This window comes from Gopherus evgoodei, chromosome 3, assembly GCF_007399415.2.
Source record: "Gopherus evgoodei ecotype Sinaloan lineage chromosome 3, rGopEvg1_v1.p, whole genome shotgun sequence".
Lineage (NCBI taxonomy): Eukaryota > Metazoa > Chordata > Testudines > Testudinidae > Gopherus > Gopherus evgoodei.
The window spans coordinates 187,998,739-188,023,514 of record NC_044324.1 but is presented as its reverse complement, the minus strand read 5'-3'; the positions used below and the strand labels follow the sequence as shown (position 1 = coordinate 188,023,514).

The following is a 24,776-nucleotide window of genomic DNA, read 5'->3' as shown; positions in this document are numbered from 1 at the left end:
TCTATTTCACATCTTTGTCTCAATCTGTGCTCTCCTTTTTGCTCCTAGTATCACCTAAAGCAACATTCTAGCTGTATCTCCTCCCCACGTGTTGATGTTAGGAGAGGGGGGAAACAACCTATCTGTGAAATCGTACTGTTGCGAAGGAGTTGTACGACAATCCCTAGATCAGGGGTCAGCAACCTTTCAGCAGTGGTGTGCTGAGTCCAGGGCCGCCCAGAGGATTCCGGGGGCCTGGGGCCATCGGCGGCAGGCGGTTCCGGTGGACCTCCCGCAGGCGTGCCTGCGGAGGGTCCACTGGTCCCGCGGCTCCGGTGGAGCATCCGCAGGCACGCCTGCAGGAGGTCCACCGGAGCTGTGGGACAGGCAAGCGGCAGGGGGCCCCCCGCGCGGCGAAATGTCTAGAGCCGGCCCTGTTCGGCGGCAGGGGGCCCTTCCGTTCTGGGACCCGCCGCTGAAGTGCCCCGAAGACCCACGGCCAGGGCCCCCCACCGGCGAATTACCTCCGAAGCGGGACCCGCTGCCGAAGTGCAGCCCATTCTGGTGGTAATTCGGTGGCGGGGGGGCCCCGCCGCGGGTCTTCGGGGCACTTCGGCGGTAGGTCCCAGAATGGAAGGGCCCCCTGATGCCGAATTACTACCAAAGACCGGGTTGCACTTCGGAGGCAGGTCCCGCTTCGGCGGTAATGCGATGGCGGGGGGTCCTTCCGCCCCGGAGTGGAAGGACTCCCCAGCCAGTGAAGATCAGGAGCGGAAGAAGCTCCAGGGCCAGGCCCCGCAAGAGTTTTCTGGGGCCCCCGAGCGAGTGAAGGGCCCCGCTCCAGGGGCCCCGAAAAACTCTCTTGGGTCCCCTGTGGAGCCCGGGGCCTGGGGCAAATTGCCCCTCTTGCCCCCCCCGGGCGGCCCTGGCTGAGTCTTCATTTATTCACTCTAATTTAAGGTTTCCCATGCCAGTCATATATTTTAATGTTTTAGAAGGCCTCTTTCCATAAGTCTATAATATATAACTAAACTATTGTTGTATGTAAAATAAATAAGGTTTTTAAAATGTTTTAAAAGCTTCATTTAAGATTAAATTAAAATGCAGATCCCTCTGGACTAGTAGCCAGGACCCCAGCAGTGTGAGTGCCACTGAAAATCAGCTCGAGTGTCGTGTTTTGCACACGTGTCATAGGTTGCCTACCCCTGCCCTAGACAGTGTGCCTATTACTACAACGGTACCCAAACCGGCTGTTATCCAGGTTATTAGGCAGCATCTGCCTGCTGGTGAACCCCTGGTACTCGGCTCATTGTTTTCGTTATGGCATTTTCATCTGGGAAAGAAAAGCGTAAATAGCACAAACCACTGCTTGCGCTGCCCCTTCCTCTGAAGGGGGTCCATAGCAGCAGCTGAGCAGCACTATCCCATTTTCACCATGGAATAGCGAGCCCTCCTCGCCCTGACCTTCCCTGGTAAACACACTTCAAACCAGCTACCCAGACCACTTGGGCACTTGCCTGAACATTATAATATGCACCCCCCATCACAGTACAGGGAATTTGAAATATACCGAGCAAGACTTCAAAAGTTGTAAGCTCCCAGGGGTTTCTATTCCTAACATACTCTGAAGTGAAACCCCCCAGCTGCATGAGCCAGAGATGTCGATGTTAAAAAAACTGCCCTGAATCAGTGAGCGCAGTCAACAATCTTCCTGCTTTCCTCGTCATCTTGGAATAATCAATGGAATTAACTGAGGTCGCGGAAGCAGGCTTATGGGTTACTTGTGGGAGGCTGTGAAAATAGGGGGCAGCCATTAAAAGAAACCTGATAGCTATTCATCAACTTGGGGGGAAAACAAGAAAGAGCCTTTGCTCGGGCTCTTACCAATCTTGTCTAGCTCTGATCAAGAAGATCTCTGGAAACAAGAAGTTAACAAACATTGTCAAACGATTCTTGTAGCTGCTTCAGGTTATCAGTCCTGGAGAAGCCTCCCAGAACCTTAGATTCGCAGCTTCGCTTTCCTGGCGGGTTCCTGCCAATCCCCCGAGGCAGAAAGCTCCCCTCATTTTAACCATATGTGCTTTTTGTTGTTGTTGTCTTCTCTGTAAGACTGTACACTGCTGGGAGAGAGGCTCCTTCTGCCTTTTATAACCTTAGGAATTTGGTACCGTGCTAATGATGCATGTTTCCTAGAGCTGAGCGTCTGCCTTGAGCCACGGCAGTAGTTTGATTATACACAGTAAGTAGTTGTTGTTTTACTTTATTTAGTACGAGTGCTTTCAGCCAAAGGTGCAGAAGCACAGGGCTTGACTAACTAGCGCCTTTCTAGCTTTTGCCGACCAGCCTAGCTGGCGTAAATTGTGTGGCTGTTCGCTTTTACTCTGGCAAACAGGGCTAAAATAACAAAACGTGAACTCCGCGTGTTCAAGTGTATCCATCTCCTCCCGAAATTGTAAAGGGGCTAATAAAAAGCTAATCAAGAATGACCGCATTAAGCTGGGGCGGTCGGGTTTCACTGGGAGCACTGGAGGTTATTCTGGCTTGTGTTCAGAACAGCAAGCCCGAACTCCAGGGGTCTCATTTCAGAGGAGAAGGCGGAGAGAGGAGACACTGCTGCCTCAGTTCAGTGAGGCCACCTTAGCTGGTCACGTTGTATCAGGCCCCACTCTTCACTAATGCATTGTGTTCCGTCAGCCCAGTCAGCCCATTCTGCTGTTAGACAGTTGTGCGCTGGAAAGGATCAGCTGAACTCCTGCACCAGAAACTTACACTCCTTGGGCTAAGGCTCCCCGTGAATACTAACAATAAAACAATGATTATAATGTACAATGGCAATTCGCTTAAATTGGGAAAACGCCGATCGTGGTCTCATCCTTCCGCAGACCTCCCTCCACCAAACCCCCCAGAATAATCCAGTTTCACATCCCCCCTCTGCTCAGTTCAACAGCCTTTTCTTCTTTCAAGCGACGCTTGTTAGCATAATCGAGTTACCCGCTACATATCTAAAATCCTTGTCCCCTTAAGGAACAGAACACTGAAGCGTAGCAAAAGCTTTGAATTCTTCCTGTACAAAAATAAATAAATAAATAAACTACACGAAACAACAACCTATTGTGTTTGGTTTTATTTAGTTCCTGGCAATGATCCTCTGACATGTTTTGATTTTCCAGTGGGGTCAGGATCTCAGCTGTCCCACTACGTGCAACCTATAGCGGCATAGACCTGCCTGGAAAAAAAAAAACAGTTCGAAGGTGCATTCCGCCCAGTCCTAACCCCCCCCCCCCTTGAATTAGACGGGCAATTTTGCCAGAGAAAGGACTGCAGGACAGGGCCCTGATAATCTGAGAAGTGCACAGAGCGGCTCCTAGCCCGTTGGTTTAGGGACGGAACAGAAATAAGGCAAATACAAATTCCTAGGTTTTGGAGGAGACAACGTTAGCCCCAAATCCTGGCAGAGCTCGTTCGGTTTCATAAGAAAGAAACCAAGGGTCGGACGGTAAATATTTCAGGCAATATCTTCTTACCCATTTCTAGCACGTCTCTCCCTTTGATTGTAAGGGAATGATACTTAACAACTGACGGCACCGTGTGGCCCTGTCAATGGAATTGTTCCTTTAAAAACCTAATCAAAATACTCTGAAGGGAAATTATTTGGATATGTTTTCTTCCTCCTTGTATTTATAAGTTACACAGTATACCTGTGGCTTTTTGCCAAACGCTCATCTAGTCAGAATATTATTAGTTGTAAAAGTTCCCAAGAGAGTTTCTTTCTATCCATACATACAAAAAGAAAGGTTATTGAGAAATATAACTAATGATATATATTATTTTCTTCACGTCTTTCTAAAAGTTTGTAAACATCCAATAAGAGAATTCTATAGTGCTAGCTCTAGCTATATATCAACCTATATCTATCTGTCTAACTATATCTAACTGCATCTATATTATACAGTCATATATTATTTACCTGAATAATATTATATATTATACTAAACTATTTACTATAGAATAAATACATTGTAGATAATAGATGTAGAGACATATATACAGTATAAATATTTGCAGAAATATGTATTATTGCTCGATACAGGAGATCAAGTGAATAAGTTAATGTCTTCAGAGAAAATATCAGAGGCCTGCAACTTTCAAGAAATATTAGCTTCTAAAGTGAAGTGATGTAGGCATCACCGAGAAGGAAAGCTGGCATTGAAATAGCTGCAGTATTTGTAGTTCATTTTATTTTATTGCAATTATTTTATTAAGACAGATCAGCTCGTGTAAAATAAATGTATTCTATAAAGTGACGTAATCGCGTGTTTAAAGGCAGACTTGATCGGGGACGGATTATAAAAGCAGCATATTGATAATACGTTCTACTTCATCCAGCATATCCACATTTCATAGTGACTTGTTTACACTCTGATGGTCTAACAGAATATTTTGCGTTTAACAATTATTATGCACAATTTTTTATCCTTTCTGAAAAGCACTTTTGCTAATTACACATCCAAATGTCTGGCTGGAATGAAAATGTGAGGATCTTCAAGCCACTGAGAGTCAGCGATTCAAGGAAAGAGATTTGAAATGGATCCTAACTTTTCCTACAAGCATACAACCGTTAAAGGCCAAGTAATATTTCCCCACTCCTGGTTGTGCATGTTTCTTTCAAATATATTTGAATGAAAGAGCTCATTTGAGAATACGAAGAGGGTTATTCTGCTCATTTGAGTCTCACAAATCATTGGGGTTTTAATTGCCTGATGGTATAGTTTTGGTATTCTCTTTCTGCTGATTTCTTCCAACATATTTGAAGATTTCTGAAAACCAAACAGGGCTGTGCAATTTTAAATATACGTGCCACGAATTTGCAATTGCGTTTAAATGCAAGCAGATACATACCACTTAACAACAGAATTGCGTTACGTTTCCACAGCTATTGGGGAAATGAATTCGCATTACATCCAAAAGGCAGTCTGCTTAATGTAAAGTGAAAGTGCTTATGGAGGTCCCTGCGTGTAGTCTCTGTACTCACATTTTAGGGTGCTTAAGAAGAGAATTTCTTAGATCTAAGTCCGTACAACAGGTTTTGACATCTCCCTTCCGGCTAGGGTGAACAGCTGCTCTCTGCTCCCCCATTCAAATTCAGCTGCTGTGGTTATAAGATTCAAGCAGAGGAAAGCAAAGTCAGGTATAGTCTCATAAATTTGCAACAACAGAAATGGGAGGAGGGAAGACCTCTCTAGTTCTTTTATCTTTTCCCACAGTTTTAATTGAGAAGGGACTAAATAATACCATATTCTTTCATTTAAAATGCTCTCGCACTCTGTGTGTGTAAGGGGAGGCGGAGGAGAATGTGCGTTTCAGTCATAGTTCCTGTTCTGTTTTGAATAACTTTTGGAAATGGATCCTACTATCTCATGATTTTACGATACAGCCTGTATTACAAGCTACACGGACATTTAGACTGAGTATGAAACCTTAACCTCTGAATTATTTTGTTTGCCAACAAACACAATTTGAATCCAGCAGAATTTGCCATCATATTAATCTCAGGCTGTGGAGTGCTCAAACTTAGAAAGAAAGAAAGAAAGAAAGAAAGAAGTATGCGAAATGGTTCTTTTAAAAGCCCATTGTCTTGTTTTAAACGGTTTTGATCTATTTCACCCTATAGATGAACCCTATATTTTGCATTTACGTTCTGTGATTTAGCACAAGTAGAGCCGTTTGCTGTGGATTCCCTATTTGTAACCCTCCTGAAAATATCGCACAGGTAAAAATAGATGGAGTTTCCAACTCCTCTTTACACGAATAATAGAAATAAAGGAGCAGGGTCGCAGAAAAGAGCGCGATGAACAAGGATCTAAAGCGGGAACAGCAGGTTTCCTTCCTGACACGGGATGTTGTCAAAATGAGTGAAGATCCTGTGCACTCTCCACTTCACGTCTCCTTTCCGCGTTCGCTCTGCAGAAACTGGCAGTTGCGTGGGGAGCACCCCGGGCTCGCAGCGTGAGCCGATCCACCCCCGGGCACAGCAGGAGTTTGGCTGCAAAGGGTAGGACCCACTTTGCAGGAAGCTGGTGGTCTTTGTCCGTCCCCTGTGCGACTCAGGGGTAGGTTCAGAGCCGCACCCTGCTGCCGCCCCTTCCCCTGGCGGTAGTTAGCTTGGCCTCTCGGCGCCGCTGGCTCTGCTGCTGGCTGCAGACGCCGCCGCCGGCGAGCTGGCTGCGGATGACCCGCCAGCATCGCTTTCCCAGGTCCACCACGTCAGTTTCACTGGAGGCGAATACGCCAATCCCGGCAGGCCTGAAACCGGCTCCAGGCTGGCCTGTCTCCCTCCCGGCCGCCACCCCTGCTCCTGCTCCTCGGCTCACCCCGACCTGCCAGCCTCACTCCACTTCCGGGGCCCCCTCAAAGCGGAGGGGTTGGACTGAGAGATGGGGTGAGCGCTGGGGGGGTCCTTGGGTCTCTCCTCGCTCGTCACCTAAATCACCGAGGCAAGGGATGGGGTGGGGGTAATCTGCGTTAACCATATATCACTGGGGGAGCCCACAACCGCGGAGCCCTCTGGTGTTCTCACAGGCTGGGGTTAGAGATGGCGTGGAAGGAGCTTTCCCCAACGGCCTAAAAGGGAGAACAGATGAATGGTCTTGAAAGGTGCCCGGTTTTGGTACAATACAGTATTGAGAGTAATAATACCCTAGGGAGATTACTCCGTCTGGAACTGAGCTGGGTGAGACAGGGAATTTTCTGCACCTTAAAAAGTGGCTTAGTTGTCAACCGCTAAAACGATACAGAAATGTGTGTGAGCACCTGAAAGAATATAACCTACATTTATTCATGCATCTGACCAAGTTATTCTTCTACGGTGGATGGTTTACATCTATTCTAGTCCCTAGTTCATCGTTCTAATCTCCCTGTCGGGTCCTCTCAGATAGACAGATGGGCACAAATAAGTGAAGACTAAATCCGTGCCCCGAAGAATCTGCAAATTAAGACTTCCAAAGGAACTGAAGATCTGCTTTAGAAAGTGTCTTTTACCCCTAACTTTAGCACTTCTCATGGCTACATAACATAGCCCTAGATGTAGAAACATTCCCCTCTTCTAACGTAGAAATATATACACAGAATGAAATTATTGCTGCTATTACCTTATCCCAAGATGGAACTTCATTTTAAAGGTTGTTGATAGTTGACTTTGAAATATATGGTAATTCAGAGTCAAATACAATAATTTCCTCGGTCCCAGGCGCCCGGGGCTAGGTCTAGTTAGTGTGTAAATGGGATCATGGATCAAAAAGCTGGGTTGTACATATGGGACCTTTAATATTTATAAAACTGCCCACTTTAAAAAAAATAAATAATCCCAAATCTTACTGATAAGGAAACGCCTTGTGGCAGTTGAAACCCAGCGAGAACTCCATTTCCTCTCGATCCCAAACAATGGATTAATTTTGCCTCCAGTGTTTGACCCAATGTGAGCGATCTGTAAGAGGCTTTCGCAGGAGTTTCATTGCAAGGAGGGTTCAAAGACAGAAGTGCTGGGGGACGTGTTGGTGCTGCAGCGCCCCTGCTGTGAGAGTCTGTGACCAGCCCGCTTTCTCTGGCGGGCCCTCCCTCCCTCTATGGGTGTTTGCTGCGTCAATCACAGCGGAAATTTCTCTCTTTCTCTCTCTCTTGCTAATATCTCAGCTCGCGGGGCCGCCTCTGAGTGGATCAGAGCAATCTGTCAACCCAGCCGGGGAGCCACCTCAAAACAGATCAGGTTACCTCTGATTGACGGCGTCACCATGGCAAATAATTTGACTAAAACTATTGTCTTCTCCTGGCAGTCCCCGGGTCAGATAACTGGACCAATCAGAGCGCGGATAATCACTTTTCATGCCAGCTTAGAATAATATTATTTAAAAAAACAGAGAGAAGAGGAGGAGAGAAAGGAGAGAGAAGAGGGGGAGCTGGACTTAACCACTATATTATGTTGAATCCTACAGTGAAGGGGGAGGGGGGCGAAAAAAAGGGAGATCCCAACTTGGCGGAGGAGGGTGGGGGTGGGAGAGGAAAGACACCACCACTGTGAGCGCTGCTGATACCAGACAATAGAGGCACAAAGTTACTCTCCGAACTTGGACTTACAAAAAAGTTTTCACGTTCGGTCCCCGCCTTTGATCCTTTTTATGCTCAGCTGCTGATGGCTGCCGACTGCAGAGCGGAGCTGTGACTTGTGCTGGAGCGTAAGTAGCCGCTCGGGCAGGTTATACATCCATGATTGGTGCTTCTCTCGCTGTCTGTCGGTCCAGGTCTATGTGGCCGCTTTGTACAAGTCCGATGATTTAGATCGGGGCGGAGGAAAGGCCATCATGTCGATGCTGCCCACTTTTGGATTCACCCAAGAGCAAGTGGCCTGCGTCTGCGAAGTGCTCCAGCAGGGGGGCAATATAGAAAGGCTGGGGCGGTTCCTCTGGTCCCTACCTGCCTGCGAGCACCTCCACAAGAACGAGAGCGTCCTCAAGGCCAAGGCCGTGGTAGCTTTCCACCGGGGCAACTTCCGCGAGCTCTACAAGATCCTGGAGAGCCACCAGTTCTCCGCTCACAACCACCCCAAGCTCCAGCAGCTCTGGCTCAAGGCGCACTACATCGAGGCGGAGAAGCTGCGGGGGCGACCCCTAGGGGCAGTGGGCAAGTACCGGGTCCGCAGAAAGTTCCCCCTGCCCCGCTCCATCTGGGACGGCGAGGAAACCAGCTACTGCTTTAAGGAGAAGAGCCGGAGCGTGCTGCGGGAATGGTATGCCCACAACCCCTATCCGTCCCCTCGGGAGAAGAGGGAGCTGGCCGAGGCCACCGGGCTCACCACCACCCAAGTCAGCAACTGGTTTAAAAACCGGAGGCAACGCGACCGTGCTGCTGAGGCCAAGGAAAGGTACGAGTAAGTACCCCCTTCTCGCACGGCTACTGTCTCCCGGTGTTTGTCCAGCCCCTTCGCAGCCTGAGGTCTGTACCCAGGCACAAAGTCCCCCCACCAAAGTCTCTGCGAGCTTTTGCTTTTCTTCCCCCCGAGCAAGGACTGGGCCCTCCTTTACTCTGGACCTCCGAGTTCTGATTTTCTCAAGCCCTGAAAAGGAGGTTCCGGTCCGAGCTGGGAAACCCAGATAATCGCTGCCTTAAACATCGCAGGGCCTGAATTCCTTCACACATTGGGGCTTCCTTTTTATTCGCTCGTTTGCACTTCGTGGCCCTTCGGTTTGGGTTTGACACCACTCACCAGACAGACTGAGCGTTTTGATGCAGTATAATCGTTCACCGCCTTTATATCCCTTGATTTTGATTTGATTTTATTTTATTTTTGGACGCACACAAAAATAAGTTGTTAATGTGCCTAATCCACTTCAGAGGGTTTTAAAGGATTAGGATAAAAAATATAATAAGGGAGAGTGGGACCAATAACACCTAGTTAGTGAAGAATACACGGCAAGTTAAAATAAACAAGAGTATTCACCAGTACAGACCGGCGTGTATTTCCACACCCGTGGAGACCTTATTTCCAGAACATTTCATGTAGGACTTTATGTCTTTTAAACTTAAGGTATTTTGACTATCTCATGTGAGATACTTTTAACTGGTGATCAGCAGGGGCATTCATCAGCCCCACGTGTATAGCCTTAAGTGACAGGAGCCCAGTTTATTCAGCAAATGTTAATGCACTTGAAGTTTCAAAGGAATAGTGTCTGTGGGTGCATTCACCTGAACCAGGTTAAGATAGAGGGGAAGCTTTTAATGAGACTGAATGGGGACGAATAATGCAAAAAACCCTGTAGACCAGCCCTGTGCTGGAGGCTTTTCCATCCGTATGTTTATGTATAACTCCTATATTTCAAACGGTATCCTATTGTAAAGATAATTCTGTGGAAGTGCTGGGATTGATAAACTCCAGCCTTGAAAATACCTGGACCAATCGTCCAAAGATTTAGATCTCACTCGGTAGGCCTTGGCACCGATGCATACACCACGGTCTATCCATTACATTAACAGAACGCTCTCTGTATGTACACCCAAACATTCCCCATGTAGGGGTTTTTGGAGAGTTGACATAATTTTTTCCTCTTGTGTTAGCAAACTTAACTTAACTTAATTTAACTTAAATGATGGCGCCGGGCCTAGTCATCCTTTCTGTTTACTTTTGGCAGGAAGGACTGGACTCTTTTACATTTTCTCTGGAGTCTAAGCGCATCCAGATAGTTATATCACACTAAGAAAACAATGTTAACCCTAATGGCTATACCTTTACATCGCGGCACTTTACCTTTAGAAGCAGAGCCAAATGGTTTAGAAAAAAGTGTCCCCAAAATGTACTTCTTGAAGCAGAAACTAGTGGCTTCTTTGCCGAAATGCAGCCCTGCCCCTGTAACACTAGGGCTTTGCACCTCTGTCGGGACAAATCTGATCGCATCGACACATTCTTCTCTCATTTGTCCCCGTGCCATCTAACTGACTTCAGGGGAATGACTCTGGGGTAACGCAGAACAGCATTTGGTCTCCACACTGTAAATAGTGTTTGGTGAAATTGTTCCTAATGTCAGATACAGGCTGAGAGCAGGAAACCTGCACATAATATTTAAAGGGACAATCTCCTATCTTGTTAATTTGCGTCCCTATCCAAATCGATGCTCCGCAGGCATAAAGTATAGGATTTTCTAGTACTTTCAGTAGGAGATGTTTTCTGTATTAGATGAAGAGAAGACAGTATTAATCGCCGGACAGCGGTTAATGTCTTGGGTGGGGGAGGTACTGTTGGGTGTTTTTCCCCCAATAGTTCCTATGCACTATTGGAAACTTGTCAGGGAAGCGAAATGCAGGATTCCTAATTCACAATATGTACTTCTCTATGTATACACAAGACATTTGAAATCGCAAGTCCATAAGGGTTTGATCATTTTGGCGGTTTTGGTAATTAAAAGTATTGAAAATCTACTGCAGACCATTCGCGGAATGGCTTAAAGGTGACTTCATTTTCAGTCTATGTTGAATGTGCTTGAGAAATGTTAAACATCGCATACAGCTGATTAGATTTACGCTTAGCTGTGATATTCAGTAAAGTTTGGATTCTGTACAGATTTGCTCCATACCTTTCCCCAAACGTGCTAGTGCTTGAATTTTCTTTCAAATCCCTGTAAGTGTTGGTTTTATTAGATGTCAGAAATCCTTTTATTGCTGATAGGAGGGACTCACCTTCAAATATCCAAAGGAAATGAAGGTTACATTTGTTCCTTTCACTTCTGAGGAATCAAATTTTAAAGGTCTCCAGAGACAAATAAGTTTTTTGACACAGAAAAATACACTCAACCTGACGTTACACTCTAGGCGTCGGAAAACTGACCTTTCGTGGGATTGCCTTTCTGTCAAGCAACTTCTTCAGATAGAGCTTTCTTTTCTAATTGTATTATTTTGGTACTAAGTGTCTCCAGCCACATCGTGCAGCGCTTGCCGAGACCAGCTCACACTGAAGGCAATCCTTTAATTTCGCTCAGTAAAACCTGAAGGATTTGGGCCCTTTGTCATACATAAACTTTAAATATAAATACACCGCTGTACCAGAGGGCTGTACATAACCTACAGGGGCCTTTTCCCTGTGTATCAACATCACATTTGCCCTCTAACTTTCAAAGTAAAAAGTACAAGGCTTTGAAACCCATCAGAAAATTCCCTGTGTTCACCGTTAACACGGTCATGAAGATTCTAACAATTCTCTGTCTCTTATATACATGTGTGAGATACATATTCTCTCTCTCTCTCTCTCTCTGTATATGTATTTGAGATAATGTTATGTCTCTGTTATAAAGAGACTATTCTTTTGGCTAAGCAGAGCAAAATTTGGCTCCCATTATGTGTCAGTATATTTGCGCTCTCCGTCTAATATCGACCAATAAAAGAAATAGAGGAATGTAATGAGGAGGGACATTTCCTTGTAGGACTCAGGAAATAAGCACGTTAATTGTGTTCGCTTTCCTTCTTTTACACATGCTTGGGACACGTTTTCGGGTTTAAACTTCCCGAGGAAAAAAGGAGTCGAGGTGTCGAGTTATTTTATCAAAACCAAGACTTATTCAGATGACCCTATCGTGTAAGGCTGATCTGCGTAGGCTAATGAGAACACAAATTGAGTATGTTTGCCTCTCCAGGAGAAGGCGTGGATGAAATTCTGCTTGTATAAGTCCTGTCTCCAGGAGTAATTTTAAAGTGAAATGCCCCCCTTTTTCCTTTCCTTGCCCCATCCCCCCCAAAGCTATCCAAACACTTTGCAGGAGATGGATGGAGAAAATGACATTTTGTCAAAATGACACTTTTTGCGGGGCTAGTGGAAAACTGTTTACAAGCTCTGCAGACCTTAGACCTTTGTGCCAGACGAAGAGGCCTTTAAGGTTTGCAGAGTTTGTAAACGGACTGTAGGTTTCAGTTACCCTCCAATTGTCTTCCCTATGAGCCCACACCCTGCAGTCCCTGCAGCTGCCTGTCTAGCTCCAGTGTTACTCAGTGCTGTATCCATTCGCTCTAAGATCTCCCTCCCTCTTATATTTCCTATAGGGAAAACAACGAGAATTCCAACTCCAACAACCATAATCCGCTCTCAGCGTCAATGAACGGGAATAAGACAGTTTTGGGCAGCTCAGAAGACGAGAAGACGCCGTCAGGGACCCCTGATCACACTTCTTCCAGCCCAGCTTTACTGCTCAATTCGAACCCAGGCCTACAGCCGCTCCATGGCTTGGGTCACCCCCAAGGTCCTAGCGCCATTCCGGTACCCAGTGCGGATCCTATGCACCATCATAGTTTGCAGGACTCCATTCTCAACCCCATGTCCTCCAACTTGGTCGACCTTGGCTCTTAAAACTATTTACACGCTCCCCTCACCACATCCCTTCGTTTTTTTTTTAAATCTCATTTGAAACTTTTAAAGTGATGATGACACACTCATTAGTGGATCTGTTGTCTCTCTTTGGATGGATGGATGAATGGATGGATGGCTGTAGCTATTTGGAAGGTACTGTGCTAGACTGTATGCAGTTCTGTTGTGACAAAAGTCTTAAGGGTTGTGCAAAGCTGGTTTCAGACATATGGACTGTTCGATAGGACTTGTGATTTAAGCCTAATACTAATATGGTTCTATGTAGCAACTATTTTTTCCAACCTGAACTTCACAAATCTCTTGGAATTTTAATTGAGCAGTCTTGTCTGTGTATGATAAGACACCTTGTATTTTGGGGGAGCGTAAGGCTGCTGTTTACATGCCTCCGTGGAAGACACCCATCGCTCCCGTACTCCTATTGTGTAGTGATATATCCGTGGCAGGTGTACAATGTACAATTAGAATTAAGAATACAACAGTTTCAGTCAAGTTATAGCAGCAACACGCGCTCTAGGTAGACTCTGTAACTCCCTTGTAGCTGACGCTGTGCAGAGAGCCAGGTTCTTTCGCCTTGTCCCTGTGGTGCTTTCGCCATTTGTTGGGTGGGAAAGGAACTAATGGCCCGATCCTGTCCCCAGTTGAAGTCAATGTTAAATGACCCCATCGACCTCAAACGGGGGCAGACGTGGGCCCTAAAAAATTGCTGCTCATTGTTAGACCTAAACGACAGTATCAACCGCGAGTCACTCGACTTTAGTTTTGTTTATTGTTTATATTATGTGAATACGTTCTTTGGGAAATATTTCTGCTTTTATTTTATAATAAAATTTAGAAATCTAACCCAGTGTGCAGTATTTAATTTGCATCTAGGTTGCTTTCGGTTTGCCCCAGTCTCTAAAATACCAGATGAAGCCAATCGCACAATTTTGTGCTGAGTTCTGGCTCGTGGTACCTTCTCCATCACTATTCATTCGAACCCAATTTCTGCGTCTGAGCCTGTTGTTCTAGCGGATCTGCCATTGTCTGAAGGAATTTTGTCTGTTTAGCATGGGATTTTGATAAGATTAAATGATGTACTGTAGGGCCAAGTTGCTTTAATCAAAGAGAAATGTGCCTCCCTTACACATGAAAAGTAGGAAAGTTTAAGGGGCTTCTCCAACTCCCGTTACTCTGAAAGCAGATCATAATGTAGTGTCTTGGTGTGACACTATTTTGATTAGAAGACTCGAGGCACAAAGTCTGAAATGGCAGCATAGTCATTTTTAGTTGCAATTCTTTGACAGGGGCTTTCCAGAGCAATTGCTAGAAGATGAGCGCCAGTTTCTCTACTCTGAGTCTTGTTAACTGCAAAACGCCAGAGGCGCAACCCGGAACCCTTCTCCGTTTTCCTGCCCCTTTCTCCCTGATGAGAGAAGGGTCTGTGACTAGCCCTCCCCGTCCCCATCGGATGGTCACAGGAGATTAGCGGGAGAGCCAAAGTGAAAGAGTCGATTTAAATCTTGGGGTGGGGAAACATCTGATCGCTTTACGGTAATCGAATATCCCCTCCCCTCCCCCCAGTTCACTCTAATCCCCCAAGAGGGAACTTTGGGGGTTTCCTGCAAGGCAGTGTCTCCAACATGGAGACAGCTGGGAGTCCACAACCAGCAGCATCCTCTGAGCAGCCATCGTGTGGGCCTGCTGAGGCAACACTCCCAGCGGATCCCCGCAGGAGCTTTGCCTTCATAAGGCGTCCTGGGTCTCCCACTACGGCTTGAAGCAGGAGTATTAACAGATCCCCTCCCCTCCAACACACACACACACACACACACACACACACACACACACACACACACACACCTACGCGCTTTCTCTCTCACACACACACGCACGCACACACACGCCTTGTCCAACCCTTTGCGAGAAGAGGGAGCTGCGGCGGTGAGAGGCTGGGGAAGGGGTAGAGGCGGCTGTGAGAGGGACTGAGGGGTACTAGGCCGGTCGGAGAAGAGGGAGAGGGGGACAGTGTAAGGAGGAGAGGGCTGCAGGCGGTGGGTGAGGAGGTGAGAAAGGCAGAGCTCAGCAGAGATGGGACGCTGGCCCTAGCGATCCCATGGGATGGGATCATTATCAGAGGGAGGCGAGAAGCGAAATCATTTTTATCTGGGGTCAGTATTTGGGTCGGGTCGGGAGCCCTAAGTCCCCTGTCCCCACCCACCTCCCACCCGGATCTGTAGCCCTACGCACGAGCCTCTCTCCGTCTCCTCCAGCCCATGGCTGGCTGGGGGAGGGGAAGGCCTAACTGCAGAGTAAATGGAGAGAGTCAGTATTAAAGTGCCTCTTACGCACATAGCGATCCCACGCTCCAGCGTGTCCTGCCAGGGCTGTGCTCATGCTGCCCACACCTAGCTGCAGTCGCCAAACTACTGACACAAACAGAAGGCGTTTGCACTGACTCGCGACATTGACTGTGTTTCACTGTCGTTTCCGGTATCCCGGTGACATCCGACAGAAATACATGGGAGCTAAAGATGTAGGTAACACAACCAGGCAAGCTGCTGAGTGCAGCACTACACGCGGAAGTTCATTCTCTAGGCCTTTTTGTAAATTACACCATAATTTGACTGCAAACATCATTTTGGATACCTGTCTATGAGACGGATACCATCAGCAATCCATGTCAGATATTTTTAAGAACAAGTCGGAATTAGAGTTGCACCGATCACACCAGGTTTAATTAAAAGATAAGAAGCGGGTTTGGTTTCATTAAACGTTTAATAGATTTTAATGACAGAAGACATCATTGTGACAATCTAGTCTGACCTCCTGCACAGAATTTCACCCAGTGATTCCTGCAGGAGACCTTCCAGTTCTCTGCCAGTGCTTTAATGTAATAGATGGTCTATTTAAAAAAAAATCTGAAAGGTTGCAAAGTGGTTTTTTCTTTCTTTTTGGATTGCTGCTAAAATGCATTTCTCATGAGTTCTGCAAAATAAGACAGGAACACTATGCGACTTTAAAGGGAGAAGAAATATGTGTCCATCAGCAAAGATCGCATCCAGCTTTCAAGAACTTACTGAAATTTCAATCAACTGACTTCAGGGGGAGTTTTTTTTCTGCATAATGTCCGAATAAGCTATTTTAGGGCAACACCAACTCATATATGTACTTGTAAGTGAGGTGTCCTACAATACGTTTCTCTTAGGGCCCTGTCAATGGGAGTCATTTTATTGATTTCAATGGGAGTGGGATCAGATCCTAAAGTAAACGCCTCTTCACCAGTTAAGAATCAAATTACTTTAGTATGTTTTTGATTCAGTTGGTAAACAAAATATTTTGTGCTCCCCCCAGGACTCCTGAGACTTGGGAAGTTTTGTGTAAACTTCCCCCAAATTCGTGCTCTTTGTGTTAATATATTGCGCCTGGCAATTTGTTTTTCAACTGCAGAGCTCTTGTGGACAACTGGATTTGTGTGCCATAGTGTATCTTCTATTTTTTCGTCTTATGCTGAGCTACTTGTGTGCATCTGATACTCTTAACTATGGATTTTAATCCTTTTAAAAGAAACATTTTGCAAGAACTAACCTCGATGTTGCCTAAGATTACAGAAGATTCCCCGAGTTATCTAAAATAATACACGCATGAGTGTCAACGATTCTTTCATTCACTTGTATGTAGTGATAAAAATCGAGTTTGAAATCAACGAAGAAAAATGACTGGGCTAATAAACCACAGCCTCGAAGCAGAAAATAAAACCCTATGGCTTTGCCTGCTGTAGAAAAATAGGGTTATTGGGGAAAGAGTAGAGCCATAAGGAGAACGCTTAAGGAGCCGGTAGGAAAACAGGATGGGGTTTCGGTGGTTAATACAAGGTCATATTGCTCAGATGAAAGTAAATGAACGGATAACAGGGAGAGAAAGGCCCTTTGAAATCCAGGGGCGATGAAAACTTCTGTGTATTGTGGAGAGGATCATATGTATATACAGAATGGAGAAGGGACGGGAAAACGAGCCTTTCAGCTCAATCATAGTGAGTTAAAAGCAGAAATCTTGCTGTAAAAGAAGCTGGAGGGCAATCAGGACACACTCTTCAGCCTACAGCCAGGAGAGGGACAGGGGACGGATGATAGAGTTATGTAAAGTGAGGCTCTCCGTTTAACTTCATTGTATGATGCAACCTGACAATCCCTACATGTTAAGACTCACTCTAGCAGACTGCACTTGCCTTTAGTAATTACGTTTTCTAAATTAGCTCAAATCCCCAGATTTTCCACACACAAAAAAAGTTTTGCAATAGATGAATATGTAGAAAGTGACGTGACTAATCCTTGGTTTTAAACAGATTAGTTATGATTCAGGAGCTTTATGTTACATGGGGCAAATCCCATCAGAAATGTTTGTTCGCAGGCTTACCACACAGGTTTCGATCGGTAAATAACATGGGGGTCCCGATCCTGTACGTTTTACCCAGGCAAAACTCCCACTGCCTTCCACAAACTGATTGCACTGGGAATTTCACCGGAGTAAGGAATTATGTCTCGCGGCACCACGCAAAAACCACAGTCGGTCTCCGGGAAATAGCCAGGCGAACAATCCTCCCACTGGACAGCTATAAACGAAATGTTGATCCCCCGTGGAGTTACGCCTTGGGTGTAACAGAGCAGAACTGGGCTTGTTACCTTCAGAGCAGGGGTAGCCAGCGTTACCGCCTGGCCGGTGTGCGGAGATGCTGGTTAACAGAGAGTGAACTCTAGTGTAGTCACAGCATCTATGTCTCCTGACCATACAACCTGAAGTCGCCACTGCAAGCCAGCAGTGTAACTGCCCGGAAATAACACGTTGGGTACACAGCGCGAAGACACCTCCGTTACATAGTGCTCGCCGTGCAATTACGTGGTCACGACAGATATAAGTAAAGATCGTTTATATGTTTTTGCCCTCAAAATAAAATGTTATGAAAGGAACGATTAGCACAATGTTTACAGTCTGCCTGTGAGCCCGCTGCATTGTAATAAGAGTGCTTTTAAAATAACCCAGACTTGAATATTCACACCGCACAGATACGTATTGTTTTCTCTGCTGATAAACCCTCTTTTGATATTTGCCAGCTAGCTTTCTGAGGATTATTTTAGAGATCATTGCAAAAGAAATCTCAGAAGCCCTCTGTTTTACACCTTTAATAGCGAAAATAACACTGATGGGAATATGAAATAGTAGTTTCGAGCTGTATCGAAATAATATTGATTGACCTTAGCGGAGCAAAACCGAGCTATATATATTGAGCAGTTTCACTGATCCGATCCTGCCACTTTACTCACGCCATAGTTAGGGGTTTCGGGCTAGTATCCCCATTGATCGGCTACTGATTAGCCTAACACGGCAAGAGGGAATGTACTAATATTTGCTGAACCTCAGGATTACTTACGTGAATTCCAGGCGCTCATCTGTTTAAATTGCTTCAGACTGCACTATTTCAGTTACACAAGCATTGGGAGAAATTTAAAGCTTTCCGGGGAACAGAATTAAATACAATCTACAAAAGATTCTTTTGCTGAGTTTTATCGGGTATAAATTAAATCATTTAACAGACATTCAGTTTAATCTAGACAGAGAAGTCATATTGCCGAGGAAAGTGTCATGCTTGGCGTATTTCCTAAGGGATATTTCAGATGAAGCTTCATATTTCCCCATCCCTACTCTTTGCCTAGGAGCTTTGTTAGAAATGAAGCCATAACCTGTCTATAATACGGAATATTAAAGAGCTGGAGTGAAAATTCTTTTAAATGCCTGGACAGAAATGTTCGTGCGAGGCACACAGTATAAAGCAACCAGTCTTGCGTTTCGAAAGTTGGAAAAAGAATATTGCGGTGTTTGGGAGGAACAACAGAGCTTGGGTAGGGTATAGGACATCCAGTTTGGGAGACGTTGCTCAGAGAGCCAAGAAAACCGGTCTGCTGAAGGGAACGTTAGCACGCTGGGGACGGTACGGGAGTTGACTGCGGATAGGGAAATTGAAAACTATGTCTTTATATTGAGAAACACTTTGGGCTCATAGCGCCTGTCGGTTGGGATCACGGCTGATTTGTCTATTAAAAATTAAACAAAGGAGTTAGACTCAAAGGAGATTTTTTTTACTTTTAAGACATGATGAAAAGCAACGTATTTGGGTCCGTCTTGCTTCCATTGAAGTCCACAAGCGCTTTGCCTTTACCGTCCCTGAAAACAGGAGCCGACCTTTAACCAGTAATTAAATAGACATTCTGTCTTTAAACTGGAATAGAGAACCAGTGCCCCTTCCCATTAGCCAAGTCCCTCGCCCCTCTAGTAGCGGGGAATAACCCTTGATTCGAATTTGTCAAGCTGAGCGCTGAATTGAGTGCTAGCTGATGTGTTGTCTTTAAAAGCACCCACCCAAACCCTTTTTCTTCAGTCGGAATTCCCGCTTCAGTGCGTTGCAGGGCGAGGCTTGGGGGATGAGAGAGTATAGAAATGAAGTTTCCTTTTGAAACTAGTGCTTTGCGACGCCAGGTTTATCCTAGAGGAAAGCAGCTAGGGAGCCAAGGTGCTATAGGAACCTGCTGTTGAGCACACGGGTACGATGATACAGCGGGCGGCGCTCCTGATGAGAGGAATGTCATTGGGAAGATGGCAATCACACACGTGCTTCTGCTGACCCCATTGCACTGTGGAGTCCTACAGGAAATACATATTTGAAGCCGCCAGGACAAACAAACATGCCTTTTATAGACTCGCCTGTCCTGCCATGAAAAATGAAAACTTCAGTGTGCTGTGGAGGGAGCAGCGTTTTCAAAGGAACCGATGAAAGGAGGAAATACTCATCTGCGCTGCGGGCCTCCCAAGAATCGGCTGCATCATTCAATATGGTGCCCTAGTGAAAACTACAGCCTGTCATAAATACCTTTTAAGCTGGAAAAAGTTTTCAGTAACCACGCTTTACTTCGACACACAAAAGACATGCTGACAACACACCAACAGAACGCGCAAAGCCTGTGGGCGGGGCGGGCTAAAGCCCAGTAATTCTTGTATGAAGACAACTGGTTTCTCCAGGCTGTCACTCCGATGGGTTTTGTGCAAGGTGCAGTACACGGTGGATGCTCCCAATCAATGCTCCCCGTTGGTTTCAAAAGACGAGTGTTCAAGGCAGCTGTGTCTAAGGCAAAGGTCAGACGGAGCTGCACCTTGATGCCGAAGAGTTTGGCAGCGTACGTACAAAGTTTAAGGACTCCGCTCGGTAGGATCCGTAGGCTCGGACTCTACCCTCTGAGCTGGATTTGGGAATTGCTATGAAGGGACTGCAGACGTGTCACAAGTGATCATGTCACTCACTGACAAACTGCCATTTGTCATCATTATTGTTCTATAGGCTGCAAGATAGTCCCAGGATCAACAGTGAACGTGCAAATCAACCCACTTCTTGCAACTACTGTCCATGGTGGGATTTCAAACGCTCTTACGTGATTTAGGAACATAATCACCAGTATCTTTCCATGAGACCTGTGTTTCTAAATCACTTGGGCGCTTTGTAAACTGCCACCCCGCACGTCATAGGGAGGAGATTGAAGAAGTTGGGAGGAATTCTTTGCTCTTTGCTACGTGTCCAGTAGCGAGCTAAAGGTTTCGTTCATTACATGTTTATAGTCAAATTAACCGGGAGAGTCTGCACAGGCCCATTCACAGGGAAAATGCAGCGACACATTGCAAATAATCCAGCTGGGAAAAGTTTCACAGTTGTTCCCATCTGCTGAAAAGAGCCATTTCCATGTTACAGTACCAGATTTTATTCTAGTCCTTTGGATCCTTTCCCAATAACAAAACGTCTATAGATTTCAATGAGAACAGGATCAGGCCCCTAGTGGGAAGGTTCAATGGAAAGACATGAGAGGCTTGATCAAGGACGGATTGAGGATTGTCCTTTTCATATTCTCAGAAGGCTGCTGCGCTATTGGTGCAATCAGCCACAACACAAAGAGCTGACTATATATACAGATAGCGGCCGCTTTGGCAGTCCCGGTGCACCCCGGAATTTAAGATCGGTGCTTGCTAAAGTCAGATAGTTATAACGAGCGCACCGAACCTCAGACTGTTACTCAATAGTCCTGTGTACATGCAATCTTCCTAACAGAGGAATTCGATGTGTGTCAAGTAAACCCCATTCTGGAAGAATTCTGTGCTGTGGAAACTGATATTTATTCACGAGGCATTGTGTATACGTATGAAATACAAGATATTTCCTGTTCATCTGGTCACGAGGGGACAGCAATATTCCATATTTACTTAAACTGAAACGTGAAGCTAAAATAATAGTAAAAAAAAAAACGCAACCTCGGGACACCAAGTTTGATTGGATTCAGAAAATAATACAGGGGCATTTTAACAGGAACGTGTTGTTTCTAAGCGCTTCCAACCTCTACAATGCACTGAGCAAGTTATTTTCACTGTTCATCCTGGGGTCTTCAGGTTACACTTGCATCTAGCAGCTGTTAAATGCAATAGTATGTAAACAGAAGCATATAATAATACATACCACTCAGCTAGCGAGGCTGTGGCTAGTGTTTGGACAGGGGTAATATTTCTAAGACCAGAAACAGAGTGGAATATTGTGTTTTCAAAACAAAACAAAACTACAGACAATACAGTTCTGTAACTTTTACTGGGACAAATACAATTCATCTGTGTATATACCGTTCAGTTAATATTATGACCTTGACGAGGTGAATAGTTAAAGTCAACTGTTTTAATCTTTCATCAGAATGTTTTAATTGTGTATTTAGAGAACCTCTCAAGTCTGTTTTAGGCGAGATTAAATGTGATTGGTGCGAAGGTAGAGAACGTAAGGAACGGATTACGGGCTATTTCGTAGCTATACAGCATTTCCCTCCGAAACTGGCTTTTTAATCCTTTTCAAATAATGAAGTCTGAAGCGAATGATTCCCCCTCCCACCACACCTGATTTAATGGAAAATAACACAGCTATACGATGAGTGATTCAAGTAGACACAATTCAGGAATCACCCAGCCTCCTTTTACTTACCGATGGGCTTTGGGTGATGTCGCTGAGGAGACGTGTTTCTCTTACAATGGCTGGAAACTTTCAGCGTTTCAGTTTAGTTAGGCACCCTAGATTTGTCGATGTAATCTCATGGGTGGAAATCTGCAGAAAAGTGCAAAATAGCAAAACCGAACCAAACCCTTACTTCGAATCTGCATAAAGGAAACCGCCAAAATGCCACAATTTTTTAATTATTATTCTGGGATGGGAATATTATTTTTACCAGTCTCATAGGATAGGGGCATCGCACTGAAATTCTGTAGCTGGAGATATTTCGATGTACTCTGTAACTATTCTTAACAATTAGTACTCGTTCCTTTATTATATCTATTTAAAGGAACTTAAAAAATCCCTTTAAAATGTTAACCTAATCGCTACTTCCATCATCATTAACTTCAACCCAATCTTTCTAGCTTGGGTAAAGCACTGAGATATTTCACAGCCCATTTCTATTTGCCTCAGCTGCATAATTTATTGCTGCAGTTCCAGAGTAATAAAGAAACACAGCCGAGACTGCTGTTACGCCTTGAGCATGAAATCCTCTCAAAGTTTCTGCGGGTCACGCACATATGCCCATACCGGATCAATGCTCTGGCTTTGCATGGCTCTTGGCCATCTTGCGCTGTGTTTTATTTCCCAAGCCAGCGGGAAGGAGAGCGGAAAATGAGAAGCCAACCTTCTGCTTTACCGCCCTGTGAAGGGCGAACGTCAGGACTCAAATAGAGGTGGAATTGTTACCCAGATGAAAGATAAAGTATGAAAAGCTTGTGGGAGCAACTGATGTTGATGTTCTTGCATTATCCCAAGCGCTCCTGTGACATTTTAACTGAAGGGCTTCGCCACCTTTTGTCAAACGCCATGTATTAGAGCTGCCTCTACTCACCTCAGTAAGGTACAGTAGTAATGAGAGCACGCCCAGGCGAGGGAAGGCATTAGGCAGGGCAGACATGTTGGTAGGGTTCTCACCAAACCTGGACTAGCCCGTGAGAAAGCAAACAGAACGTGCAGGAAAATATTGGCCGCGCATCTCAGTTTGCCTTCGCCCAACAAATGTTTAGGGAAATGAGAGAGCAGATTTTAGCGACCCTCGTCAAGAAAACAGCCAAATTAAGGGGCTACAGCAAGGTAATTTAGGCCAAAGAGTATTTCTGTTGTGGCATGACGGAGGGAAAGATTAATATCTTCAGTAATTATTACTATTAGTGGTATTGTATTACTCCCAAGCCAAAAAGACCTCATGGATGAGCTGCGGTTTCTTATTCTGCAGTCTTCAGACACCTAGTCGTGGAAATGCCTAAAAAGGAGACGCTGTGATCACTGCAACAAATCTTTTGCTAATGCATCTGGTCAGTTTGCTAGAGCAGTGGTTCTCAAACTGTGGGGTAGGGCCCCAAAGTGGGTTATGATCCCATTTTAATGGTGTTGCCAGGGCTGGCCTTAGACCTCCTGGGGCCAAAGTTGAAGCCAGAGCTCCACAGCTTGGGGTCAAAGCCTGAGCCTCACTTCCCAGGCCCAAGCCCAAGGGCTTCAGCCCTGAGAGGTGGGGCTCAGGTTACAGGGCCCCTGGGGCCTGGGCCTCCCAAGGCTGGGGCAGCAGGGATGGGACAGGCTCAGACTTCAGTCCCCCATGTCGTGGGTTTGTGTTTGTGTGTGTGTATATATAGTCAGAAGGGGTTTGCAGTGCAATGAACTTTGAGAACCCCTGTGCTAAGAGTGAAATCCTGGCCCTCTCGAAGTCAATGGGAATTTTGCTTTGAGGACCAATCCTGCCTCGCTCCTTCAGACAACACTCTCAGTAAGTTCACTCAGGCAAAACCTCCTTAGAAATAACTGGGGACCACTTTTGTCTGAGTAAAGGCTTCAGCAGGACCCGGTTCTTGAAACATGCACTCAAGAACAGCTTCAATTTGGAAGATGCATATTATATTCTTCTTCTTAGGCACAATGGCCGTGTTATTAACATAGTTACAAGAATATTTTTCTTGGAGTGTTAAACGAGGGCATCTCTAAAAATGTAATGATGAGATACTTTGTTAGTTTAAGCTTAGTACGCCCTAAAATATATCATTGTGCATATGGCCTTTCTGATTTCCCGTTGGATTGGAATAAGTTGCCATTTAGATTGTATCTAACATTTGGAGGCATTTTATTGCTGGAAGAAATCTAATGCAATGAGCAGAAAGCAGGAGAATACTCTTGGCATTGGATGAATTCCGTGTGGTAATCTTTTGGTAAATTTGCAGTTTTCTATGCCAAAGCAAAGCATTTTCGCTCCGTGTCTGCTCATATTTTAAGGAAGGCGAAGACACCATTTGAGGAATCCAGCTGGTTGCAAATCAGACATTTAATCTCTCAGCTGGAAAGATTTAATGGATCAGTATCAAGTAACAGTTCTGGAAAAGTAGCCTCCTTTAAAAAACACAACAGAGATAAATCCTGATTGAATAATAATAAATGAAAACCATGGATTACAGTGACTGCAGACAGTATTTTCTTTGAAATACTCAAAAGAAGCCTTAGGATTCAACTGAGTTAACAAAACACTCGTGTTGTGTTGATATTTGCACAGACAGATTCCAGACGCAATCTCAGTACATCTGGTACCCTTGTTTTGAAAGGATTCCTCACCATTCTCGCCTTCAGGCTCACCTTCTGAAACGCCTTTTGGGATGCGCGCAGAGGAAAGAAATGACCCCAGAAAGGAGACCCTATAGCACTAGAGGAAAAAGTTATCGTTTTCCTCTAGGCTGGGAGCTGGAGATCAGAAATGATGTGGACGTGAATGAACCAAAACACGGGCATGGTTCGAATGAACCTTGTATGGGTGTGCGCGAGTTTGAAATGTGGACGTGC

General features: G+C 45.3%; 1 protein-coding gene and 1 long non-coding RNA gene across 4 annotated transcripts; one reads left to right on the top strand and one right to left on the bottom strand.

Annotated features, from left to right (window-relative positions):
- Positions 1-3,119: 3,119 nt before the first annotated feature.
- Positions 3,120-8,189, bottom strand: LOC115647587. Of its 2 annotated transcripts, none has more exons than XR_003999358.1 (3): positions 8,110-8,189; positions 5,012-5,128; positions 3,120-3,205 (listed from the first exon to the last, which is right to left on the bottom strand). It is a non-coding gene; the product is annotated as an uncharacterized LOC115647587 (long non-coding RNA). The 2 variants fall into 2 exon arrangements; XR_003999357.1 differs by lacking the exon at positions 8,110-8,189 and adding an exon at positions 7,354-7,483.
- A 126-nt stretch (positions 8,190-8,315) lies between these two features.
- Positions 8,316-13,661, top strand: SIX2 (SIX homeobox 2). Of its 2 annotated transcripts, none has more exons than XM_030554299.1 (2): positions 8,316-8,893; positions 12,553-13,661. In XM_030554299.1, the coding sequence occupies exons 1-2, from the start codon at positions 8,334-8,336 to the stop codon at positions 12,854-12,856; spliced, it is 864 nt and encodes a 287-aa protein (XP_030410159.1). In that variant the 5' UTR covers positions 8,316-8,333; the 3' UTR covers positions 12,857-13,661. The 2 variants fall into 2 exon arrangements, with proteins under 2 accessions (XP_030410159.1, XP_030410157.1); XM_030554297.1 differs by having other exon boundaries at positions 8,316-8,899.
- The last annotated feature ends 11,115 nt before the right edge of the window (positions 13,662-24,776 follow it).